This window comes from Topomyia yanbarensis, chromosome 1 (assembly GCF_030247195.1).
Source record: "Topomyia yanbarensis strain Yona2022 chromosome 1, ASM3024719v1, whole genome shotgun sequence".
Lineage (NCBI taxonomy): Eukaryota > Metazoa > Arthropoda > Insecta > Diptera > Culicidae > Topomyia > Topomyia yanbarensis.
The window spans coordinates 192,018,427-192,031,473 of NC_080670.1; the positions used below are offsets into that span (position 1 = coordinate 192,018,427).

A 13,047-nucleotide genomic window follows, 5' to 3' on the forward strand; every position below is an offset into this window, starting at 1 on the left:
AGGCAGATTCTTCACCAAGTTGAATTTAATTCTGTCTAGTCCCGGAGCATTATTGTTGCATGAGAGGAGTGCAATTGAGAATTCCATCATTGTCAAAGGCGAATCTATGAAATCGTTACTTGTGGGAGCATCGCGAGTGATTTTCTGCGCAGGAGCTGAATCGGGACAAATTTTCTTGGCAAAATTAAATATCCAACGATTCGAAAAATCTTCGCTTTCATTAGTCACGTTTCGATTCCTCATTCTTCTGGCTGTGTTCCAAAGAGTACTCATTGATGTTTCTCTTGACAAGCCATTAACGAAGTGTCTCCAATAACTAGATTTTTTGGCACGACGTATACTGTCAAATTTGTTTTGCAAAATAAAATAATTTTCAAAGTTCTCACGTATACCCCCTTTCTGTTTCATAATTTCTTTGTAGGCAACTTGTTTAGCTTCATATGCATCAGAGCACTCTTTGTCCCACCAAGGATTAGGGGGCCGTCTATTTATTGTCATTCCAGGATTGCATTTCGTTTGGGCTTGTTCTGCTGCTTCAATAATTAAACCCGCTAAGAATTCATATTCTTCGGTAGGGGGTAGCTCTTCTGTCGAAGCAAGAGAAGTGGAAATTAATGTTTCGTATGTTTTCCAATCAATATTTCGTGTTAAGTCATAAGGAACATTGATTGAATTCGTAAGGCCTAATTCACTGTTAATTGAAACAACGATTGGCAAATGATCGCTACCGTGAGGATCAGGTACAACCTTCCACGTGCAATCTAACCGAAGTGATGTCGAGCACAGAGATAGATCTAATGCACTTGGACGTGCAGGAGGTCTGGGGATGCGTGTTGTTTCGCCAGTATTTAAAACTGTCATATTAAATTCGTCACAAACATTGTATATCAAAGAGGATCGATTATCATTGTAGAGGGAACCCCACAATACTCCGTGCGAGTTGAAGTCTCCCAGTATCAGACGCGGAGCAGCCATGGATTCCACTACCTCTAAAATTTGACGTTGTCCAATTTGAACTTTGGGAGGTATATATATAGAAGCGATAGACATGTCTTTACCTTTAATGTTCGTTTGGACAGCTACAGCCTCAATGCCCGCAAACAAGGGGATGTTAATTCTATAGAAAGAATAGCACTTTTTAATTCCTAGAAGCACTCCTCCATACGGGGTGTCTCGGTCTAGGCGAATAATGTTGAAATCATTTAAGTTGAAATTAATGTTTGAGGTAAGCCATGTTTCACATAGAGCAAAAGCATCGCATTTTAAATTATGCAGTAAAATTTTTAAGGAATCAATTTTAGGTATGATACTTCTGCAATTCCACTGTAAAACAGTGATGGAATCTTTCATTGGAGGAGGTGAATTACCCATTGAAAGATACAATCGCTGCAAGGATGGGCCATTGAGCAATCAGCTGCTCTAAAAATGTTCTAATTGTTGGGAGGAAAGCTGAAAGTATACTCTTTAGTGGTTCAGAAATATTGAATGCTTTAAAAATCCAATCAACAATTTCAGAAAATTTCAATAATCCTACCCCCGGCTGAGGCTCAGAGGAAGTCGAAATTTTATTATTTCCAGTAATGGTGTTCTGTTTGGATTGTACGTTCCCAAAACCGGGCGGAATTGATTTCGGTTTTGAATCGGAATTTTTCGGTTTTGGGCGCAGTTTATCTATTGGTGGAGAAATTTTAAGGCCCTTGCTTGGCAGCTTGGGAAAAGAAGACTGTTTTCTTTTTCTGGAATTTCCGGGTAAAACAAATGATGTACCTTCGCACGCTCCGTCAGAGTCAGACTGTTCCGAAAATAGAGATGTGTAAGTGTTTTCTAAGAAGATGGGTTTAGGGGTAGCATTTTTCAACATTTCTGCATAGGAGCGCTTAGACCTCTCCTTCAAGGATCGTTTAATTTTATCCTCACGCAATTTATAAATGGGGCATGCAGGGAGCTCATGTGAGTTTTCTCCGCACATTAAACATTTTTCTGAATTTTCATTGCATGTATCCTCTTGATGAGAACCCCCACATTTGCCACACCGTGCCTTATTGGAACAGTAAGTGGCTGTGTGGCCAAGCTGTTTGCAATTAAGACAATTCATTACACGAGGGATAAAAAGGCGAACAGGGAGACGAATCTTATCGATAATGACATAGTTGGGCAGCGCAGACCCAGCGAAAGTCACTCGAAATGAGTCAGACAGTCGATAAACTTTTTTATCTCCTTCGTGTGATATTGAATGCAATTGCTTGCATTCAAGTATTTTTACGTCTTTAAGTATGGTGTCTTTGAAACGACCAACTCCATGCTTAACTAAGTCATCAACAGTCAAACTCGATTCTGTGATGACCCCATCAATTTCAATTTCCTTTGAAGGAATATACGCTCTATATTCACGCGTAAAAAGCTCGCAAGAAGCAATTGCATTGGCTTGTTTGAGACTACCAACGACAATGCGTATTTTATCTTTATTAACTTTGACGATCTCTTTTACATCCGAGAATCGCGAAGTCAAATCTTTAGAAATTTGAATGATATTTAGCGCCTTTGCTTTACGCCTAATAAATACAATCCATGGTCCCGTTGACGACTCTGGGTAAATTTTAATTCTAGTCGGATTTACATTTTCAGCATAAGGCTTAGGGGGAGGGTCTGTTACTCGTTCTCCCATCTCTTCATCCATTTTACCTAGTAAGAAAAACTATCACAAAAAGGAATGAAAAATATACCTGTTATCTGCTATCTATTAGGTGACGAAGACACCGGTAGAACACACCTCATGTGTTACGTTGTAAACTCGGTGCCCGTTGTTTGACAATGTGACACTTGCTGTCCTTCTTCGTCGCGTTGCTTCTTCAGTAGAGAAATAGTCCTACCTGCAACACTTCAAAACTCTCTCCGATTAAGCTGCTCGTCGGTATCACCACCACAAGCGCGCTCTCTCCGTTTCCACCACCTCGGTAGACAAATGTGGCTACCTGTGGCTTGCTGCGAAAATCCCACTGTCGATGCGGCACTTTTCGGTGCCACTTGTTTTCCTTATTCGTCGTACCACTTCTGCGGTAGACAAATAGAGCAAATGGGTCTACCTGTGACGCTTCCCTCTCGTCGATTAGAATTGCCCGACGACACCAATACACTATATTTTTTCTGCGTGTACAGGCACGATCACTGTCGATTTCTGCCACCGCGGTAGGCAAATTCGTCTACCCGCGGTTTGCTGTCAAAACACCACTTGTCGAGGATGCCGTTGACCACGCCTCCGACGTATCAACTGTCGACTCACACTTAACAAACTTGTCTCTCTCTCTCCCACAATAACGCATACAGCGTCTCGCACTCCGTCACTCTCTCGAGAACAAAACCTTCCACCTGGAGGCACAACCGTCTCGGTCGGTTGCAAAAACTGTTATGACCGTACATTCTTGGCTGGATACTGGCTAAAATCGAGCAGCATCGGTTAGTTTAACCGCTTCTGTCAGAAACGGTTGTTGCATTTGAGCGAATTCAATGCCAGAATTCTCGCACAAATCGCGCAAAATGCTCGCAAAAACTCTGCCAGCATCAATTTCGCTTTGCTCAATTTTTGCTTGCCGCGGCGACTGGGTTGTTAGGATTGTCTACGAAAATGTAAATAGAGCCAGTGAAGTTTAGCCGTAAAATGTGGCAAAATGCTGGTTGATTCTAGTTCGCATTCTGGCTTCAGTGACACAACTGATTCTAGTTAGAATCAGTTGTGTTACTGGAGCCAGAATTCTAACTAGAACCAGCCAGAATCCCGGCTCATTTCCGGCTGAACTATACTGGGGATACCCGCTCGTAAAAAAACCTAGCAGACGTCAGGATTCCATGTTCCGTTAAAAATTTCAAAATATTCTGTTTGGTTTTGCAAAATTTAAACAATTCTAAATCGAGTGTTGCTAAAAATATTCGAAGAAATTACAACAAATCCATTCTCAGTCCAATTTTTCTCGAATTCTGACTCCAATTTGATGTAACTGGCAACTCTACATACTCTTTCTTCGAATCTTTCAATAATTCTGGCAACAACATTTATGTTTTTGTTTTGATCTGTTCCTGCAGCTATGTTGCTGAAAATGTTCTGTTTTGATTTCATCGAGCACTGTGAAACTGTCAAAACGTTAATTTCGAGCAACTCAATTCTTCGGCCATTCCAAAACATTCTCAGGCAATGTTGGAAATTCGAATCCACTCCGAACCTACCAATGCCAATCAATGTATCAATCCGTTCAGAATTAAGTTATATTAAGTAAATTATAAGTTTATTGCATCACCAAATGACGGAGTGTTGTCTCCCTCGACCGCACCCTCTCGCAGCAATAAGTTGGCTGACTATGGTGCGCATCGGCGATGACAGCTATGCGGCGATGCGGTGTGTTGTTTGGTTTTGGATGAGGAGGAAGGCGGCCATCGTAGTAGCAGCAGATCGTGACGAATCTCGGCATCAAAAAGATGCCTCAGTTTAGGGTGACCATATCAGACGCGTAAAAAATCAGGACAGTCGAAAGCGTACTGATTCCCCTCGTTACCTTTCAATCGACATTGCCTTTTCCGCATGTTTTCGGCAGTTAAAAAGTTCTGGGGTCTGGCAGGCAGAGCTTGGACAGTAAAAAAGTTATGGGAGTCTGGGAGGAAGAGCTCTGCCAGAAAGTCTTTCACCGGAATTCGGATGGTCTTGTGCAGTACCGGCGAGGAGTTTTCAGTACTAAAACACGACATGGACGTAAATCAGAAACATCAATGATCCCAAGTAGCTTCCCTGCGCTATGCCTGGCAATCTCCATTGACAACCATTATCTCTCCACTTGAGAGTTGCAAAACCTACCGTTGTTACCAAAAATTTCTCGTAATTGTTATATGAAAACTGCTGGATAGCTTGATGTAAATAATATCAGTTTGAGCCCGAGCTTGAAAAAATTGACATCCCTGCGTGAACTTGAAAGAAAACAAAATTCAAATCATGCACCTCGCGATGAAAGAAATGTTTGGTTCGTTTGCCTCGCTTTCGTTCATGCTATTCTCGCTGTTAATGGTGTATGGGCTTTCACGATTACCTGGTTTGAGTTGCTTGTGGGGCCTACTTGTCACGGTCGCGTATCCGTGTTATTTGTTATTTACTTTATTCTCGGTGATGCTGGCAGTTGTTTGGGAAGTAGTAGGCACATCAGGCACATCACAATGATCGTTCACACTGTGCGTACGTTCTGTTGTTCCAGTATTCGTTGGTGCCTGAGCTGCAACTCCGGTGGTTTGTGATTTAGTTGATGTTGATGAAGGGCTGTGTGATGGGTATGCTTGCAGTTGATATCGCTTCGTTAGAGGTTTGTGTACATGGTTTCTCGTAGTGTGTCTTCTTGTGTAATAACGTAGGACCCGCAGGAGTCTGTCCTTCATACGCGTCATGTCATGTCAATATAAATTGGTATCTTGGTCCTAACATTATCATGCTCAACGACGTATTTCATGTTGTCTTCCATTGCGTAGCTTTCCGTTATAGCCAAAGTTTTAAATGTTATAGCTCAGAATAGGTATCGCTTGGGAAGCACACTGGGGCTTTGTGGCAAACAGAGAATCCGATGAGTGGTTGCCATAGTCTCTGGAGAGTTCCAACAAAACAACAAAGTTCGCACCTCTAGTCACAAAATAAGAATTTTAATATATTTTCACTGAAAAACGCAAACGAGGGCGATTGTTTATTTGCTACAAAAAGCACTGTAAATGGAAAACAGTTTTGATGGCAAGTCATCGAATATTACAGTGTGATTACAATCCAGGTCTTATCAAACAGATTTATTTATAAAAAAACGATCGATGAACAATGAGTATCCTACAAATGTAAAACGCGCGTACGAGGGACCACCATTCGCAGCTTCCTATTCAGAGCTGTTCGGCTTCCTTCGCACCGGATGGAATCGGTGGCGGTGGTACGTCGGGAATTTCTTGATTCTTATTCGCATTATTTTTTATACTATCAGCTAGGTCTGCCCCGGGTGGTGCCCCTTCCGATTTACTATCTTCGACTAATTTTTCGACCAATCCTGGACCAGCCGGTGGTGGCTCCGGCACTCCTAATGGAGCCCCATTTCCACCATCCGGTAAGTTTTCTTTTGCCGCCGCAGCCTGCAGTTCCTGCTCGCGACCGTTCCGATTGAATAGAAGAGGATCAACTGCGTTTCCGGCCGGACCATTCGGTGTGATGTTTTGGGTGAAGTAGGGATTCGGTTGGGTAAGCTGAGGGAAGTACCCGAAAGGTGGTAGCACGGACTGGTACTGTGCTGGATTGTAATTTCCGAATGAGTCATAGAGTACGGGGAAATTGTAGGGATAGCCTTGGATGTTGAAGGCTGGTGGGTTTTGGCCGTTTCCATTGTACGATGTCAGTGGGATGAGGCTGGGTGGGTAGCCAAACTCGTTCAACTGTAGCTGGTTTTTCGGATCTGCTGGACGAGGCTCGAAATTCGGCCGAGGGCCTTCGGGGGCCTTCGGAGCGATGCTGTTATTTGGTTCGGGGATAATTTCCGGCACTGGTGCTTCACGTAGCGGAAGGTTGGTTTCCGGATAAGGTTTTGCTCCGGGAATTGTTTCGATTGGTGTATCTTGAAGTAGAGGTTCCTATGGTAGAAGAAAAAAAACCATTACTCTTTGAATATTTAATTAATTTAACTATTTCTTACCGCTTCCCGGCTAGTGTAGAAAGCATTTCTTCCCTGATTCTGAGCGGCACTAGTTCCAACTGGCGGTGGTTGAGGCTGATAGAATCCAGGGAAGCCGTTGAGCGCATTGTACAAACCGAATGGTCCGAACCCACCGAACGGATAGGTTAGCCCAGTTTCGTGCACCACCGGTTGAACTACGGGATAGGCCCGGCTCGGGGTCAAATTCTCGTCGGTCGTTATCACCGCATTGTAAACCTTCGGTGTCCGCAGTAAACCGCCGTAAGCTGGGGCGGCACAGAACGTTGACACCAGCAGCAGCAGCAGCACGAGTGTCGCGACCTGGTTGGGTGAAGGTAAAAAAAGAGGTAATGAAAGACAGAGACAGACAAACGGTTGGTAAGTGAAGGTAAATAAGTAATAAATCACAAAACAGCTGCGGTGCGAGTGCGGTTCGAAAAGTGATCGTCAAACACTGCAGTGAACCAGCTGGGGAGACCTTAAAATGATCGATTGGCTGCGCTGGCGAAGATTTAATTGCATCTTGGTGCGATAAGTTAGGGTGAAGCCAGAGTGGGCACGATGCGTAACGCGACGCGATGCGATGCGAACTGCGCGCGATTTCCAACGCGAAATGATAGCCAGAGTGAACGCGACTGGAAGCGATGGCCATATGCGTTATACGTAAACAAAAGTTGTTTTGACGTGTCGAACGGATTGCGAGTTGAAAAGTTTCTATGAAAATAGGCTCAGACGAAAAATATGTCATGTTCGAAGGCGTACGCGATGTCTTTTTAGAAATAAAGATTTTTAAATTCATCCGATCCATAGGAAAAGAGGAGAATACGGGGAGTATCACCCTGTACCAATATGTGCTAAATGATCCAAACAAATGTCGCAACTGTACCCGTATGAGTATCGAAACGTTCGATTACAATTTAAGCCATATTGAAGTTGTTCTTACTAAAGAGTGGGCCAACGTTATTACAACTGCAAAAGAACCACAAGATAAGCTTATAATCACGCTAAGGTAATGCTCTACCCCTACCTTCCCCGTCGTACTATATCTTCACGAATTTCGGAACAATCTGCCACACTCTGGGACAATGTTCCACAACTACAAAAAGGTTTTTTTCTAGTACTTGATGGAACCGGGACAACTAGGTATTCCACCAGATAGTAATCTCCCCGGAACAAACATATTCATGCCATATGTTTTCCTAGCTGATGAAGCTTACCTGCTGTTAAAACATGTTTTGCGACCATTTGCTCGACGAGATATCACTGTTTCAGAAGAATATTTTAACTCCAGACATTCAAGAGCAAAGAAATCGATCGAGTCTGCTTTCGGGGCAATAAATGCTAAATGGAGACTGCGATGAAACCAATTGAATGGAATGACCGTAGATATTACCGAAGCTATCTGTATGTTGCACAATGTTATCATTGCTAGGGAAGGATATAGAGATGTTATTAGCGAGGGGAAGATTTCTTACAAAACATTCAAGTTCCTACACATAATCCTGTCTATTGTAGCACAATTCGAAACCGAAGCTTCTCTGGGGTATATAATTTCTTTACATGGGTAGCAGGCTATCAAAGAAAGCTTCATCTTCATCCATGTCGCGAGAGCTTCTAGCTTCCTCTGCTCAAACTCTAAAAGATGTTCTGCTTGAGCGTTCTTTTCGTTGTTCTTTTTATATCGTTTGGTGGGAAGTGGGACAGGAGCACTTGATGATCGCCCAGTGGAGCTATCAGCTGCCTCGAATGCTTCTAGTTGACTAGTTGGGATTTCCAATGCCTCGACGTTCTCAAACACTTTGCTTTGCGGCTTGAGATTGTCGCTTGTTTGCCGGGACTTCATTTGTTGACGCAAAAGGTAGACTTTTGAAATGCGGTCAGCTAGAGGAAACGATTTAGTGGCCAGCATCCCCGGACCTCAACACCGGCAGCTTACGCAGTTCGTGTCCAAAAGTGTCACGCAAGTTTGTACACCTTTTCTTTGCAACATCGCCTGAAATTAAAAAAAAAATATAGGCTTTAGAACCAGTGTAACATTTGAGAAAAATAAACTTGGTCACTCACAGTACTCATTAAAAGCAATTTAAAAATTGTTTATAAATTTTACTTACCAAGTATTCCCAATTCATCCGAAACATCTTTCCAATATTGGTTCACAAGGTCCGGTAATGGCGAAATTGTTGGTCCCACAGCGCACACCTTCGGAAGACAGGTCCAATGAGTGCTGCGACATCGACAAAAACATCCTCATCCGTCATAGTGAAATTAAATTTTGAAATTGATCGCCTCATTTCGCGCGAAAAACCTGTGCATGTACTGGTTGGTCGCGCATCGCGCAAAAAATCGCTTGGCGCATCGCATCGCGTCGCTTCCACTCTGGCATATACTGTATTATTTTGCAGGAATCAAATGAACGGAGCTCGTTCGCGCGTCGTCGCGCGATGTGTCAAAAATCGCTCCGCATCGCGTCGCGTCGCGAATCGCGTTCACTCTGGCATCCCCCTTAGTTTTTTTTTATGCGTGATTAGAAACGCTGAACGAAAATGTTCGGAACCAGTCGAGGCGTGTGATAAAAGAACAAGATTTTAGGCATTGCATTAATTGAGGTATTTGTATGTTCTACGGGTAATTATGTCCGATCGGTATGGGCACGTTCAAGGACGGCCAGTTTTGTGCTGGGTTAAGCGTGTACATTGTTGTTATCGTGTCGCATTGACGTGATACGTTCAATTATGATTGCTAGGAGGAGGTAGGGTGTTCTTAATAGCTCAAAGCACTTGGCTTTTTCTGGTTGAATCATTTTGAGCCGGTCACCACATCGACATAATTTAAACCAGCATAAAAATTCAATCACGAGAGTGACATGACGGTATTGTGTGGTAGCTAATATTAGTATTGAATTATCAGTTTTATTATCTTCTATAAGCACACGGAAATTTTTTTTTTTAACGAAGTTCCTTTTTGGACTTTTTTTGTTCAAAAGGGGGAAAATTTCAAAATCGAGCCGGTATTATTGATGCCAAATGACTTCAAAATGCATAAAGCGTCCAAATGTGATGTTATCTCGAAAAATTTTTTTTGACGAAAATTGACTTTTTTTTTGACGATTTTTGTTCAAAGGGGGGAGTAAGGGAAAATGTCAAAATCGAATTTGCATTTTCGATGCCAAATGACTTTAAAATGCATGAAACGTCGAGAATTGATGGAATCTTGAGAAAAAATTTTTTTAACGAAAGTTCTTTTTTGGACTTTTTTTGTTCAAAAGGGGGAAAATTTCAAAATCGAGCCGGTATTATTGATGCCAAATGACTTCAAAATTCATAAAGCGTCAAAATTTGATGTTATCTCAAAAAAATTTTTTTGACGAAAATTGACTTTTTTTGACGATTTTTGTTCAAAGGGGGGAGTAAGGGAAAATTTCAAAATCGAATTTGCATTTTCGATGCCAAATGACTTTAAAATGCATGAAACGTCGAGATTTGATGGAATCTTGAGAAAAAATTTTTTTAACGAAAGTTCTTTTTTGGACTGTTTTTGTTCAAAAGGGGGAAAATTTCAAAATCGAGCCGGTATTATTGATGCCAAATGACTTCAAAATGCATAAAGCGTCCAAATTTGATGTTATCTCGAAAAAATTTTTTTGACGAAAATTGACTTTTTTTGACGATTTTTGTTCAAAGGGGGGAGTAAGGGAAAATTTCAAAATCGAATTTGCATTTTCGATGCCAAATGACTTTAAAATGCATGAAACGTCGAGATTTGACGGAATTTTGAGAAAAAAATTTTTTAACGAAAGTTCTTTTTTGGACTGTTTTTGTTCAAAAGGGGGAAAATTTCAAAATCGAGCCGGTATTATTGATGCCAAATGACTTCAAAATGCATAAAGCGTCCAAATTTGATGTTATCTCGAAAAAAATTTTTTGACGAAAATTGACTTTTTTGACGATTTTTGTTCAAAGGGGGGAGTAAGGGAAAATTTCAAAATCGAATTTGCATTTTCGATGCCAAATGACTTTAAAATGCATGAAACGTCGAGATTTGACGGAATTTTGAGAAAAAAATTTTTTAACGAAAGTTCTTTTTTGGACTGTTTTTGTTCAAAAGGGGGAAAATTTCAAAATCGAGCCGGTATTATTGATGCCAAATGACTTCAAAATGCATAAAGCGTCCAAATTTGATGTTATCTCGAAAAAATTTTTTTGACGAAAATTGACTTTTTTTGACGATTTTTGTTCAAAGGGGGGAGTAAGGGAAAATTTCAAAATCGAATTTGCATTTTCGATGCCAAATGACTTTAAAATGCATGAAACGTCGAGATTTGATGGAATCTTGAGAAAAAATTTTTTTAACGAAAGTTCTTTTTTGGACTGTTTTTGTTCAAAAGGGGGAAAATTTCAAAATCGAGCCGGTATTATTGATGCCAAATGACTTCAAAATGCATAAAGCGTCCAAATTTGATGTTATCTCGAAAAAATTTTTTTGACGAAAATTGACTTTTTTTGACGATTTTTGTTCAAAGGGGGGAGTAAGGGAAAATTTCAAAATCGAATTTGCATTTTCGATGCCAAATGACTTTAAAATGCATGAAACGTCGAGATTTGACGGAATTTTGAGAAAAAATTTTTTTAACGAAAGTTCTTTTTTGGACTGTTTTTGTTCAAAAGGGGGAAAATTTCAAAATCGAGCCGGTATTATTGATGCCAAATGACTTCAAAATGCATAAAGCGTCCAAATTTGATGTTATCTCGAAAAAAATTTTTTGACGAAAATTGACTTTTTTTGACGATTTTTGTTCAAAGGGGGGAGTAAGGGAAAATTTCAAAATCGAATTTGCATTTTCGATGCCAAATGACTTTAAAATGCATGAAACGTCGAGATTTGATGGAATCTTGAGAAAAAATTTTTTTAACGAAAGTTCTTTTTTTGGACTGTTTTTGTTCAAAAGGGGGAAAATTTCAAAATCGAGCCGGTATTATTGATGCCAAATGACTTTAAAATGCATAAAGCGTCCAAATTTGATGTTATCTCGGAAAAAAATTTTTGACGAAAAATGACTTTTTTTGACGATTTTTGTTCAAAGAGGGGAGTAAGGGAAAATTTCAAAATCGAATTTGCATTTTCGATGCCAAATGACTTTAAAATGCATGAAACGTCGAGATTTGATGGAATTTTGAGAAAAAAATTTTTTAACGAAAGTTCTTTTTTGGACTGTTTTTGTTCAAAAGGGGGAAAATTTCAAAATCGAGCCGGTATTATTGATGCCAAATGACTTCAAAATGCATAAAGCGTCCAAATTTGATGTTATCTCGAAAAAAATTTTTTGACGAAAATTGACTTTTTTTGACGATTTTTGTTCAAAGGGGGGAGTAAGGGAAAATTTCAAAATCGAATTTGCATTTTCGATGCCAAATGACTTTAAAATGCATGAAACGTCGAGATTTGATGGAATCTTGAGAAAAAATTTTTTTAACGAAAGTTCTTTTTTGGACTGTTTTTGTTCAAAAGGGGGAAAATTTCAAAATCGAGCCGGTATTATTGATGCCAAATGACTTCAAAATGCATAAAGCGTCCAAATTTGATGTTATCTCGAAAAAAATTTTTTGACGAAAATTGACTTTTTTTGACGATTTTTGTTCAAAGGGGGGAGTAAGGGAAAATTTCAAAATCGAATTTGCATTTTCGATGCCAAATGACTTTAAAAGGCATGAAACGTCGAGATTTGATGGAATCTTGAGGAAAAAAATTTTAACGAAAGTTCTTTTTTGGACTTTTTTTGTTCAAAAGGGGGAAAATTTCAAAATCGAGCCGGTATTATTGATGCCAAATGACTTCCAAATTCATAAAGCGTCAAATTTTGATGCCATCTCGAAAAAAATTTTTTGACGAAAATTGACTTTTTTTGACGATTTTTGTTCAAAGGGGGGAGTAAGGGAAAATTTCAAAATCGAATTTGCATTTTCGATGCCAAATGACTTTAAAATGCATGAAACGTCGAGATTTGATGGAATCTTGAGAAAAATTTTTTTTAACGAAAGTTCTTTTTTGGACTTTTTTTGTTCAAAAGGGGGAAAATTTCAAAATCGAACCGGTATTATTGATGCCAAATGACTTCAAAATGCATAAAGCGTCAAAATTTGATGTTATCTCGAAAATTTTTTTTAACGAAAATTGACTTTTTTTTACGATTTTTGTTCAAAGGGGGGAGTAAGGGGAAATTTCAAAATCGAATTTGCATTTTCGATGCCAAATGACTTTAAAATGCATGAAACGTCGAGATTTGACGGAATCTTGAGAAAAAAAAATTTTAACGAAAGTTCTTTTTTGGACTTTTTTTGTTCAAAAGGGGGAAAATTTCAAA

General features: G+C 39.9%; 1 protein-coding gene across 1 annotated transcript in view; it reads right to left on the bottom strand.

The window, feature by feature from the left end:
- Window positions 1–5,784: 5,784 nt before the first annotated feature.
- The window catches only part of LOC131685312 (tyrosine-protein phosphatase non-receptor type 23), a 28,541-nt gene continuing 21,278 nt past the window's right edge, over window positions 5,785–13,047 (bottom strand). The window contains exons 2-3 of the mRNA XM_058968954.1: window positions 6,690–7,010; window positions 5,785–6,627 (exon numbers count right to left, since the gene is read on the bottom strand). Of these exons, the coding sequence (XP_058824937.1) occupies window positions 5,893–6,627; window positions 6,690–7,010 (1,056 nt within the window). The 3' untranslated portion in view covers window positions 5,785–5,892. The remainder of the gene's footprint in view (window positions 6,628–6,689; window positions 7,011–13,047) is intronic.